The 14,075-nt window shown below is 34.2% G+C and overlaps 1 protein-coding gene across 1 annotated transcript in view; it reads right to left on the minus strand.

The window, feature by feature from the left end:
- Fem-1 (protein fem-1 homolog B) overlaps nt 1-5,800 on the minus strand; it is a gene marked incomplete at its 3' end in the record, with an annotated part of 33,050 nt that extends 27,250 nt beyond the window's left edge. The window contains exons 1-2 of the mRNA XM_028300919.1: nt 5,469-5,800; nt 3,358-3,511 (exon numbers count right to left, since the gene is read on the minus strand). Of these exons, the coding sequence (XP_028156720.1) occupies nt 3,358-3,511; nt 5,469-5,612 (298 nt within the window). The remainder of the gene's footprint in view (nt 1-3,357; nt 3,512-5,468) is intronic.
- Between the last annotated feature and the right edge of the window lie 8,275 nt (nt 5,801-14,075).

The following is a 14,075-nucleotide window of genomic DNA, read 5'->3' on the forward strand; positions in this document are numbered from 1 at the left end:
AGTCCCCACGTACTCCATACATCTAGGGCAGGGATGGCGAACCTTTATGTATCAACGTACCACTTTTCTAAAAAAAATGTTTGACAAAGTCATAGACGTGCTATCAAAATAACACCTAAAAATGCTATCAAGTACAAGTGACAGGACCTTACTCTACAGTGGCACTAACTGATAAGGGCAAATACCTTTATTCAAAACACATTATTTACTATTTATTTATTTATTTATAGACTTTATTGCACACACAACAATGTTTAGTACAAAAAGGCGAGCTTAATGCCATACGTCATTCTCTACCAGCTGACCTTGAGCAAAACAGAGATATTGAGTAGGCGGTGCTGAAAAGCTACAAAAATGTACACAATATAATACATAAAATATTATAATATATATATATTTATACAAAATATACAGGGTGTTTCTTGTAAGGTGTCAAGCCGAAGGCAGGTGATAGGTGAGGACTAGACCTATCGATTTGACCCCCATGTATGTTCTACGATTTTTCATAGTTTAGAAGTTATCGTCAATTTTGTGATTTTTTCAAATTGTATGACCCAGTAGGCTTTAAATTTTTGTATCTTTTTTTTGGGTCGACTTTTCTCAGATTTCTTTTTTTTGACAGATTCCCTATTAATTGCAGATTTTTGAAAAAAATAATCAACTTCCTATCTTTGATGCAAGATACAAAATTTTTGCTAGAAACATAAAAAATATGCTATTAGCGGAACATTCTAAAATTTTNCACATTGGTTATACACTCTAGTCTTCAGGCATTGAGGTAATTTGGACGAAAAGATTCGGTTTGTAAAAGAAAGACTGGAAAAGTTTTTGTTTAGTTCTCGATTGGTAGAAGAATTATTCTGGCTAATAAATAAATAACATGCAACGAGTAAATATTATCGATGCAAAAGTAGCTCTCTATCTGGGTGTTATGTTGGTAGTTTGCTACATTTCCACTTTTCCACACCTAAACCTCAGAACCAATTTGATAAATTGTGGTTGGTAAATTGTAATAGATTAAGTATCGAGATAATTTTGACATTGGTGAATAGCCTTACGTTTTGACGAATAAAATCATCAAGAGGGTGAAATAAGTGAAACGATTGTTTCTCTCAAATTAGGGATACGAAAAGTTACAAATACAGGTGTAAGAAAGTAAAGAAAGTTACAAATAAAGTTACAAATAAAGTTACAAATACAGACAGTTTAGATTTTATTAGTAATTTCAAAGGCGGGATACGCCATGGTATTTCAGTTTCTGACGCTATAAAAGCATGAAGTCAAGCGATGCGTACCTGAATAGAAATTAAAATTGACCTATAGCCCTGACACAATATCTTCGACTGCTTAAATAAGCTGCTGCTGATTCGACACAACATCTATGCGCCAAAAATACTTTTATTTACGTCTATAAGCTTTAGCACCAAAAACAAAGTCTTGACCGTGAAATTGCAAATGGTCTTTACTCTGTACTGCGATTAATTGGGTGAGAATTATTTTCGGCAAACAAAGACGTATTAATACAGTCAGCGTCATAGTTCGTGACACCCAAAGTCGCATAAGTTCGCAACACTTCTTTGTTACTTAGAATAGGCTGACAAAGGTAACTGAGTTTCTTCCGCCACTTCTTCTCAGCACCAGCCCATATGCTATCCCGAAGTGGTGGTAGAGCAAGCTATAATTATTTGGAACGTGTTTAATAGCCCTAGAAAAGGCTGAAGTAAGTGCTGAATAAAAGCTTTGACTTTGAATAAGATTGTTTGTCGCCTTTTTGCCCACTTTGGGTTTTACGACCTATTTGACGCTGACTGTACAGACTTCACAGCACATCAGATTGCTGCAAATTCGCTCCTATTACAACTGCATAACATGCAGTTTACCTTGAATTAACGTACAACATCACACAAAAAGCGCATGAGTAAAAAGAACAACAAAGGAGTTTTAATCCTTTTGAAGCTTATTTTCCGCTCACAAAAAGAATTTTAGGTCATTGTTTGTAGTTTTACAGTTTTGTGAATGTATTCAAACCTTTTGAAGATAATGTTATTTTCGTTTCGCTTTGCAGCACTTATTTCTGGACATAAAGAATTTGTACGGTCTGCATTCTGCATCCAAAGTGGATGCATATATTTTTGACAGAATAATGAGTCTTACGTCTCAAGCACAAGTCTCAAACACAAACGCAACAGAAATTCGTGTATAATCCCGATGCTGTTCTAAGAAATCTACTCCTTGGAGTGTAGACTCATTCTTGAGTATCGTTTATATGATGTTTATAGTCGACTGCAAGTCTGCCTAGGTCTTGTTGACTACCTACTTCAAGGATTCCCTATTCGACGAACAAAGCGTCCTTCGTCAACCGTGGCTTGACCACGAACAAGACAAATTGTGCTAACTATGTCATTCTGCCAACAATGGTTAATCCTGAATAATCGGAAGCCCAATCAGAAACATGATTCATTGTTCACATCGGATATGTATGAGTAGCTCAGATGTCTTGGATTTATGTCCCCCGATACTTACAAGTTGTGGAATCTGTTTGCACATTAGCACGTGCATGATACATAATGTTTACGGACGTATATTTTCTTCAGATAAACATAGATCGGTAAAATAATTTTGGGTTGGCATTAAGGAATCGTTGACCGATGTTGTCGTCACCGGCCCTTCGCCGCGTGTTTAACAACAAAGCAAGCTGACTGACTTTCCACGTCTTTACGAACTGTTATATGAAACGTAGATATAAAGTTTAAGGTTTTAGGATACCACGAAAACCAATTAAATCTACAAAACTACTACGTTCGTAGCGTTGGTTACGGCATCTCTTAACTTACAAAGATATTATCCAGAATCTTAGGAGATAAAAAATACGGAGTAACAAAGATTGAGAGAATTGCTCTTTCCAAACTGCTTGTTGGAGATCGAATAGTTGTTTCATTTACAGTTTATATAAAAACTAGCTTTCCGCCCGCGGCTTCGGCCGCGTGGAATTTTGTCTGTCACAGAAAAACTTTATCGCAGCGTCCCTGTTTCAAAAAGCGGGATAAAAACTATCCTATGCAAGGGCATAGGGCATCCCGGGAAAGGTCCCGGGACTCAAACTATATCTATGCCAAATTTCATCAAAATCGGTTCAGCGGTTTAAGCGTGAAAGCGAGACAGACAGACAGACAGAGTTACTTTCGCATTTATAATATTAAGTATAGATTAGTACAGATAGTATAGATTCGAAAATCGCAACCATTCTCCGAATTCTAAATAACAAGGAAGAAGTATAAGAATCCCATGCGTTTGGTGCAGAATTGGGATTCAAACGCTTCAGAAATGCCTTCCTTTGGTGTTGATGATAAGACATACCTTCTATAACATATTCGTCGAACTTGACAGTGCCCTCGGTCTCCAGCCGGACCGGAGGCCGGAACTTCTCCAGCAGGATCCTGACGGCGCCCTCGCGGCCGTGCCGCGCGGCCGCGATGAGCGGGGTGCATTTCACGCCGTCGCAGCAAACGTCCTGGAGACAAGAAGATATCATACTACCCACACATCATAGCAACAGTGAATGGCCTTCAATATTAAGAGCTCCTGCAAAAACTATCGGCCTACAAAAGTCTGTGCCTTTAGCATGAACAACTTTCGTCTTCGAATCGTTTGCGTATTCGACAAAATTCGATACTCAACCTTCGTATTAAACGATAACGTGATAATTTTAAATCTCAAAATAAGTTTCGTGCAACCATTTCTCATACTAAGTTCACTAATCACTATACGACACGATCACAAGGGCGCTGTGTAGTTTTTGTACGAAATCTTTTGACGTTTTTGAGAATCAAAATTGTCACGCGTTTAATTCGAAGGTTGAGTATCGAATTTTGTCGAATACGAAAAGGATTTGAAGACGAAAGTTGTTCATGCTAGAGGTACCTAGCCTACCTATCGAGGCTCGTGACCCGCATTTTTGTCCAGAAGCACACTAAACAAATAAAGTGGTAAAACGAAAACAGGACAAAATTAACAGTAAGCAGAACAATTTCGTAACTATGAAGCCTATAATAATAGGACCGCACTCAGCACCACTCAGCACTTTGTCACGACTACAAAATGTAGACCATGACTCAAAGTTCAAATTGCAAAAATTACTTTAATAATATGTAGACGTTGATTTTGTTACAACAACGTCAACAACAATGATGCAGTCTCTTACTTTAATACGATGCAGATTTATTAAATAGGTATTGCATGACTTCTTAGTACATAATTTGAACCACATTTTCACAAACAAATCGCAAGACTGAGAGAAAATATTACGACACTGTAAAGACTAACTAAAGACTGACTATAAGAAACAATTATCAAGAGCTTTATAATTTATAATAAACAAAGGTATTTTAAGTGCGTACTCAAGAGTACCTACTCAGTGAAATAAAATAAACATAGATAAGGAAGCACTCGTTTCAATATAAAGTCAATCTAACAGTTCGTATAAAATACATAATTATTAAGCCAGAATATGTCGTGTCATTGCCACTTCATACAAAATTTTCAGCCAATTTATAAATAGTTTGTTGTGGCAGAGGTTGATGACATATCATTTAGGTACTTGCACATGCATTTGGTAAGGTTAGGTTTTTCACAACAAAGTCTAAAAATAATCATAGTCCAGATTTTTAACTGATAATGAATGCAAAGGAAGATTTTTTTATGTGTTAACTTAAGGGTTTTCTTTCAACATAACTATGGTTTAAAACTTAAAACCAAAACGTAAACATTTTACAAATTAATGTAGTTTTTCTATGCATTTAGCCATAAAACTGCTTAAATTTTGAAAAATTATTAATTTATTAAATAATCGTATTTTTAAATTTTACCCATGTTTTTAAATAACTTTTACATTTTATAAATTTTATGTACTACGTAAATTATAATTATTGTCTCCAACGTTACAATATACGTTTTTGGAAATATTTATTTATTATTAAGATATGGGATGTAAAAGCCTGAAATAAAGACTATATTATTATTAATTTATTATATTAAATGGTCAACTATCATCATAACATCTTTATTTTTCTTCTTTTGTCAAAGCTAAGATTGAAGGTATATGAAAATATTTCAATTTATTAAAGGGAACCAAAGTTTACATTTTAATTTCTCATACTTTTTAAAAACCATTCAAATTTATTAGTTGCTGCAACATTTATTCAGAATAAAAACAGTAGGTACATCAGATCAAAGGTGACTTAAAAGGAAGTGGTGGCCAGAGAAAATTACCTAATCAAACACATTGTGTATGATCATGTAAACAACGCATAATAAATTGTTTTATACGCACACGTTAGATTATAGCGCGCAAAAGGTAACATAGTGATTTGAAAGTTATAAATAGAAATATCATGAGAACTTTATGAGATGACAAAACGCACAGTATTTCAGACTTCCTGGCTTTGTCAAATATGATCACGAGTACTTACAGTATTTAGTATATCGTCGATTTCGTCTGTACTTTTCTCGTACAATAAAGCGTACAGAGTTAGAGACATCCCATCTCTTGCTGCGAAAAACACCCTTTCTCTCACGGTGCTCGAAACATCGTCCATCATCAGTTTATCCTCCATTATTTTAATCACAAACGTAGACACTGTTTAGAGAATCACTTTAAAGTGTTTTATTTAGTCAACGCATAAATAATAAAATGCGAATTATCGTCAGCAATAACACAAGACTATTTTTCTCAATGAAAAATGAAAAACTAAAAAATACATCAGCGATCAGACATTACAGACGTCTCCCGTGTTGTTGTGACTTTTGTGACATGAATGAATGATGAGAATGTCTCCAACTTCCTCATTGGCCCTAGAGCAATTCCAAGTATACCATCAATAAAAGCCTAATTAGAGTCATCAAACATCTCAGTCATTCAATTAGAGCCATTAGAACTTCATAACTATGAGTTATTTTCTATGTGTAAGCTGAGGACACGTGTCTCCAGCTGACACATCTGTATCTTCGTAAATATATATGCTACGATAATGTATTATACCTCAAAAATTACAGTCGAATCCAAATAGTAGGCTTTCTTCTTTTCAAGACTTTAGCTCAAATACTGTTAAAACCACGATCAAAAAACTTTATGCTCGAAATTGGGCCTTCGACGTAAACTACCTTCCTACGAAAACAGACTTCTCTACTTCAAAGTGAATACACTGCAGTGTAGACGTTCTATACAGGATCTAGCTATACTGTATAAGATTGTTAACAATCATTATGATGCCATGGATTTATTGAGCCATTTATCACTTAAGACGAGCGGTAGTAAGAGAAGGTTGAAATTATTCTGTATTCCTGTTTGCAGCAACAATGTAGCATATAATAACCCTCTGTTTCGAATGTGCAGATTATATAATGATAATGCCACCAATTTAGATATATATTTTCAAAATTTCTACTCATTTAAAAAATCAATTGAATTATGCATTAAGTAAGTAAACGTAGCCACTGATATTTAACCTGTTCAAGCTCCATATCTTAATTATTCTTTTATAAATGTTGTGTGCAACATTCATAGGAATATAATTTAAATGTGAAACCTAGTTAAGTTATCATTGTAATTTTATTGAATTGTATTCTGTGGTTGTGCCTTTAAATAAATAAATAAAATAAATAAATAAGCTAATCCTAAAATTAAGAAAGAAGTGCAGTGGACCCTTAAGAATCGTTAAAAAACAAACATGCTTACTTACCTTTGCAGGCTCGTACAACAGCAATCCGCCTCCAAACCTACCTAGACAAACAAAAAAACATTTAAAGACAAAATCAAAGACATCACTAGCAAAATGTTAAATTGTGGTATTGCACATGAACATGGAAATTAAATCAATCAGTCATCATTTGAATAGGTACTTTTCCTCAGGAAGAATATGTTTAGGTAAAAAACTCGCAGAGCTGATGGCCGCTGGGGCAGAAAAGTTCTCGAGTGGCGACCACGAGCCGAAAGACGTAGTGTGGGCAGGCAACCCACTAGGTGGACCGACGATCTGGAGAAGGTGGCAGGAGATGCCTGGACGCAGGCAGCGTAGGACCGGTCGTTTTGGAAATCCTTGGGGGAGGCCTTTGTCCAGGAGTCGACGTCATTTAGCTGAAACACACCTTGAAAAGCATACTTTTCATAACTCCTAAGTTCAAACATGCAGGTTACCTACCTTTGCAGTCTCGCACAGCATCCAACGCCGTCAGTCGCCACCAGCACCAGCCTCGTGCCTCTTCTTCAAATATCTAAGTAGAAAAAGAAAAAAGATTTTTTTAAGATCAATCCTTCCACAAATAAGTCTCATGGTAATTGTAAATGGGTGTATGGAGAAATTTCCAAGCTAAATGAAAATGCAATTTAAAGCTAACTTCGTTTAATATTATTTGAATTGCAAATACGAAATAAATAGAAATAATTTATTTGCTCACCTACCTTTGCATTCTCGCACAGCAATCGAAGTCGCCACCAGTCTCATAGGTACCGGCCTCTTCTTAAAATATCTAGAAAAACAAAAAAAAATGAATAAAAAATAAACAAAGAAACAAATCTTTCACTGCTCTAATAATAACAACGTTATTTATGTTATGAAATCAGTCACTCATCATTTTTGTACACTTTCTCAGTAAGAATGGGTGTAGACATGTAGAAAAAAACATTAACTTAAAAAGTAGGTATAAGTTAATAAACATACTACTCACCTTAATTTACAGTCTCGTTAAACTATCCAACGCGACGCCGTCAGCCGCCACCAGCCTCGTGTCTGCCTCTTATTCAATATCTAGAGATAGAAAAAACATTATAAGATACCTTACTTACTACATCTTTACACAAATTAAGTCTCCCTAAAAATATTTTCCCACCATTAGAATTGGGAAAATTTTCCAAAATTACTTAAAGGGCTTGATGGACAATAAGTATAATGAAGTATATGTGAAGTTGTAACTTAAAACTCCTAACGAAATCCTCGCACGGCTATCCGACGCCATTGTTCACCACAAGCCTTATTTATTTAGATTATTCTAGACAAACAAAAAATATTTGAAGACAAAGAAAAAAATATTTTACTCCACTAGAAATAAAATCAAAAGGCTTATGACAGGTACAGATCGCAATGGACAAGAAGTATCTTACCGACATAAAATTAAAATGGTAAAATACCTACCTCATGAGCACAAAATGCTTGCATTGTTACAGAAAAACATGCTCACCAAAATTTGCATGGGCGTGCCCTATCGAACAGCAATATTCGCCATCCATTTTCTTCTTCAGGTCTAAAACAACAAAAACTTTTTAAAGACATAAAAATAAGCCAACCACCAACCAACAACACGCAATAGAAAGAAAACGCGTTTATGGACTGCGATGGAAGAATGACCTACCTACTTTTTATGTGTATAAAATTGCAATGTAAAAGGTTTTCGTCAAAAATACTACGAAATCGATTGCGGTGTGAACATTACGAACACGAAATGCTCATTTATTGATAATTGCTTAGGTATTTTAGACCAAACTTTAAAAAATTACAATGCAATTAGTATTTCACCTACCTTCATTTTATATCGGGTGTGCCGAAAATAAGAACTTCCAGATTATTCACATTACCTACGGAAGAACTGTTTCACAAATTTTAACAAAAATTAAATGATGATTGCATTTAAAATGAAAAAACAAATGACGATAGATCGTACAAATTAATTAATTTTTAAAACACATTTTTATAACGGCCAGTGCAACGAAAGAGTTCGGCAGCTAGGTTCCATCGACCAATAAAATAAATAATATTTTATAATTTTACGCACACATCACAATAATTATGAATCCAAATAATGTAAAATAATACTTACAAATTGCTTCGACAAACCCCACGGTAAAATACAATAATTTCCCACCATTACGAAAAATCAATGGCCACAGATTACGAAAAAAAAGGCGCACGAAGCAAAGACAAAAAAACTTATACAGCCAACTAAGTCCCGGTAAGTAGGTTTTTTCAGCCGCTTTTAAACAAAAATTAACATGTTTAATCATTTGTGATAATAATAATTTAATTTTAAACTGTGACCTATGTAGTGGCTACTATGGAGTATTGAGTAAGATAAAAATAAAAATTATAAAAACAAACAACTTTGTGTAAGAAAATCTTTTTAGCTAAAAAATAGGTAGTATTTGCTGCACATCCTAGCAACATAGAAAAATTTTCTCTGCTAGCAACGAATCCTTCCTCCCCAAAATTCCTATGCCACTATTTTTTTTTTCACAGCAGTTATATTTTCGTTTGAAGCAAAGGCATTCTATGCAGCTAACTTCTGAAATATACGGACCAAATTAACGATGCATTTATCTGCATTATTATTAACTGTAAAGAAACGGCAACAACTCGCAATGGAACTCGCGATAATGTCTCAAGTTTTTTGAAAAAATGGCGAAGGTTTACTACATCAAAAGTGTTAAATAAAAATGTAACACTATTAATCTACCGTAGTCGAGGCTTCGAAGGTCACAAGGGCGTTTTTAATCGGGTTTTGATTGAGCCTCAGACAGAAGATGATTAAGTATCAATGAATCCAATAATGATTGCTTAGGTACAGATAATTTTGAGGAGCAGTGCCGGCACCTATTACCTACCGTGTTTAGGCATCCCATTTTGTGTTGATAAACCGACACCACGTTGGGCGCCAAAATACAGCTCATGGTAATATTTTATGTTTTTATAGGAAATTAGGGACATAAGGTAGTAATACCTTAAAGCTTTACTTTCATAGGACCGTAAATTGTGTAAGGATGTTGTTGGTAGATCTTTGTCAATAAAATACAACTGTAAAACAAAAAATAGAAATAATTATCTTTTACTTAATTCATTCAACGAACTTCATTTTCGTATTCCTTGTTTATTTACCTACCTGTAATAAATATCCAATAGAGGGTCCCAAAGGTACTTATTGTCCTTTATTTTAACAAGTAGGTAGGTAAAAATAAAGGGCCAAACGGAGTAAAAATCTTCCCGAAACAAAGCAGTTTCGGGGAAACGCCGAAGCCAGTGGCTCAATGAGCGATCAAAGAAGCGATTAAGCAATTAATACAATAGGTTCCTTTTCTGTGAAAAGCGAACCTATTAAATTATACAAAGTAATCAAGCATCACATTTTATACCATAACCTTTCGAAGCTGGTTTTTGCTGAGTTATGTACATAATAAATATTTTGATTCGGGTAGTTAAAGGTAACCTACCTTCATTATTTAATTTAAATAGGTACCGATGTTAATCTAAATGTAGGTATAATTTAAAAAAATACACTGAATAAGTAAGTATGTAGGGTAAGTATTCCTATTTTTTATGCAGGAATTTTTAAGCGCTTTGTTATCTCTCTTCATACGATAGAAGAAGAAAAATCACTTCTAGTGAACTTTCAAGTCCAGTCCCATCCCATTGTAAAGTTCTAGTTCCCCCATTTTGTACCTAGCTTACTTTCAAAACTAACGGACGCCCGGACAGACGCCGGAGGTTAAACGCTTACAGGAGTACCCGCAGCGGCCATTAATCTAAGTCTACAGGACGTCGAATCCGTAATTAAGAAGTTTATCATAAAGCAAAAAATTTTACATCGGGAGCGCCACGACCTAAATAACTCGGTAGAGCCGGGGCTTGATCGACAGCGGGCTTGGCAGTTGGATATTATTTACCATCTACACTTCCGTACCGCGCGGGAATAACTTGACATGTCATTTTTGCGTACTTTTCAGGGGAGCGATTTTAAAGTTTAGAGTTCTCTGGTAAATCGGAATTAATGATAATTGATATTTTTATGATTGAAATAAGCTAATTTGATGCGTATCTTTCGATTGGCGTAAGAATTTGATTAAATTATCTTCTTAATCTATTAAAAAAAAGACTTGTCAAGTTGTGTACCGACGACTTGTCAAGTTATTCACCAAAGAAAAACAAACTTTTGACTTGTAAAAATTAGATTTAAGTTAATTATTTTGAATGAAGTTTAAGTAAAAAAACAAAACATAAAAATAGAACATATTTTTATCACTTTTGCAATGAAATAGTAACAAATTTATTAGAAAAATCAAATATAATCGCAGATTATGATTGCTTTTGATCAGATAATTGTACGTTTACTTAAAATTAAAAAAAAAGACAAATAAAAGAACAAAAGCCATGCTTCATAACAAGCACAATTAATTTTAATTATTTTAGGCTTACCATTAAGCTTAAAATAATTAAAATTAACTGGATATATTTTTGCGTAAGGTCGACACGCCCTTTCGCGTCCACCGTCCAGTTCACGTCCAAATGATGGATCACTCTAGAACGTAAGCTATTGCTATGATTCCCTGAATGTATGACAGGTAAACCCACATTAAAAAAATCTTATAGCATGCTACCGTTTTTGCCAAAAATAAATCCCACGTGAGCAGGTGCGCGTTTCAAGGTAAGTTTTTAATATATTTAGGTCTAGTTTGGGATTTACCGCAGTCTCTAAGCCTTAACCATGAACCATACAATACGGATAATGATATCGGTGATTGTACTTTATTAAATGACACTTAAAATAAGGTGGATGCGAATTTACTACAATGAAATTTCCACTTTGCGTCAGAAGTGATCGCGGTCTGGTCTAACTGGGTCTAAGATATTAAAATATACAAAACAATGCATGTTGTATATTATTTAAAACGTTATTTACATGACTTATCGAACACAAAGATTTTTTTCAGTACTTAGGCCTTTTCCTGGACGCTAATACACGCTCCAAATGTAGCTTACCCTTTGTGATAGCCAATTTGCGTCCACATTATCACGACAATTTTTTAAATACAGACGTTGTAAATAATATTAAAAAGCAAACTGTGCCTAGAGAGGAGACCATATTGCAAATTGAGCCATACTATTGAAATTTTAAAAAATGAAATAAACTAAAATATAAATGTATGTTTATAATTATTAAGTGTGATACCTAAATATTTTGAATACCGATTAGTAAGATTTTATCTATATTTTTTTATTTCCATGCTGTTATTAATTATTAGTGATTTTGAATGCATTTTTTCTATATTATATTAATATTACAAAGATATTAAAACTTCTAATGGTTTAGAGCAAGTTTAATACTATACTTATAAAGACTAAAGGGAGCATAATGACAACAATTTTTCGTTCAAAATGATTACGAAAAATTGTATATTATTTTTATTCCTCAAATCTACCAACTCACTAAATGGACGAGATCTGGCGTATCGACCCTACTTACCTCATCATTATTCCTAATTAATGTCATTGATGTCAATAGACTATAAAAATATCCGGAAATTAAAGTTGACCTAAAAGTTTATTATTAGATTTTTTACTTATATTCGGTTGTCAAACGAAATCTTAGTCTGTTATGAAAAAACATTAGTAGATAGTACCTACCTATTGACTAAACTTATCCTTCTACTTTCAACTTGCTATTTAAACGTTAATTTAGTTTTAAACTATTGAAAATAGTAATAAAAGTAATAATTAACGCTTAAATATATTAAAAATACATTTTCAGGGGTTGCTAAGTAAAAAATATTTAAAGACACTCGAAATCCTGACAATGTTATATTTTAAAAACTGCTAATGACACATATAAAAATATGATTATACGAATGTAATAGCTGGATAACTCCAAATATCCAAACTCTTGACAGTGTGCATAACTAGACAACTGCACATATCATGGATATGTTTAGTACTCAGAGGGGATCATAACTTGATAACTGTTTTTGTCAAATTAAAAACGAAAATCCATAAATGTATAAGTCGAGATATTAACAAATACATGTTCTGACATACATTGATAAATCGAAATATAAATGTTTGTACGAATAATATTAATTGGATATATCGTTATGTCAAATATTTATTGCCTAAATTAGAGATATTTACTTATGAACAAGAGCTGTATTTCAAGTATTTTTGGGTATTTCGAGTTGAGTTTTTTATACCAGAAGGGTATAAGGTAGAGGAAACTTTTAAGCTAATAAAAAAAAAAAGTGCAGGTCGAGATGTCAAGTTATTCCCGCGCGGTACGGACTTAATATTATAAATGCGAAATTAACTCTGACTGTCTTGCTTTCACGCCTAAACCACTAAACCGATTTTGATTAAATTTCTCATACACACAGTTTGAGTCCCGGGAAAGGACATAGGATCGTTTTTATCCCGGTTTTTAAAACAGGGACGCGCGCGATAGTTTTTCTGTGACAGACAAAATTCCACGCGGGCGGAAAGCTAGTTTCTCGTAAAACGATGCAGCTTCTCTCGCGTTAAAAACTTAAGAGGTGCCTAACTACAGTAATATTAAGTACCTACTTACTCATAGCATACAGGCAACTTCTTTTAACTATGGGGTTTGCAGTCACGTAATCGAAATCTGTGCTTCCATTACTTATCCTGTTTCAAATTTTACATTGTAAGTAGGTAGGTACTGCACTTACTTATTTCTCACAGCACAGCCGTTGCAATCTATTCAATCTTATAATACCTTAACAAAATGATACCTGTGAGAATCATCGCAATAGATTCACAAAGCGAAAAAACGTAGGTAAATGAAGTTACTTTGTCAAGAGGGGTAATCTGTCACTTTCAGTGAAGCCCCGTCTCTCTTGATGTTATTTTAATTTGACCACTTCTGGCCATGATGAATGCGATGAAATTAAAATTTTAATGTAATGCCTACTGGAACGCTAGCCAGCCATCCAGTGCCGCAGCATCTTAATCCCGACTTGTAATTGAGGAAAACCATAAAACAATGGCACTGCTGCCTGCATTCTCCTTGGCTATGAATATTTCCATGGCTTTAACAATGTTATGTAGTAAAATCGTACAGAGGTTTATGTTTTGGTAGGTATGAAAAGGGGAAGCAATGATCTATGGCGTTGGTACCTATCAGCTGTGTGGGTACCATACAGAGCTGTAGAAGAAAAATTCTCTCATAGTAAAAGCGAGTCAAATCCTCTTGAGTCTAGTACAGATTGTAAATTCATATAGGACAATTTATTATAATATCTTGCAAAT

This window comes from Ostrinia furnacalis, unplaced genomic scaffold (genome assembly GCF_004193835.3).
Source record: "Ostrinia furnacalis isolate ACB-3 unplaced genomic scaffold, ASM419383v2 OfSCF0822, whole genome shotgun sequence".
Lineage (NCBI taxonomy): Eukaryota > Metazoa > Arthropoda > Insecta > Lepidoptera > Crambidae > Ostrinia > Ostrinia furnacalis.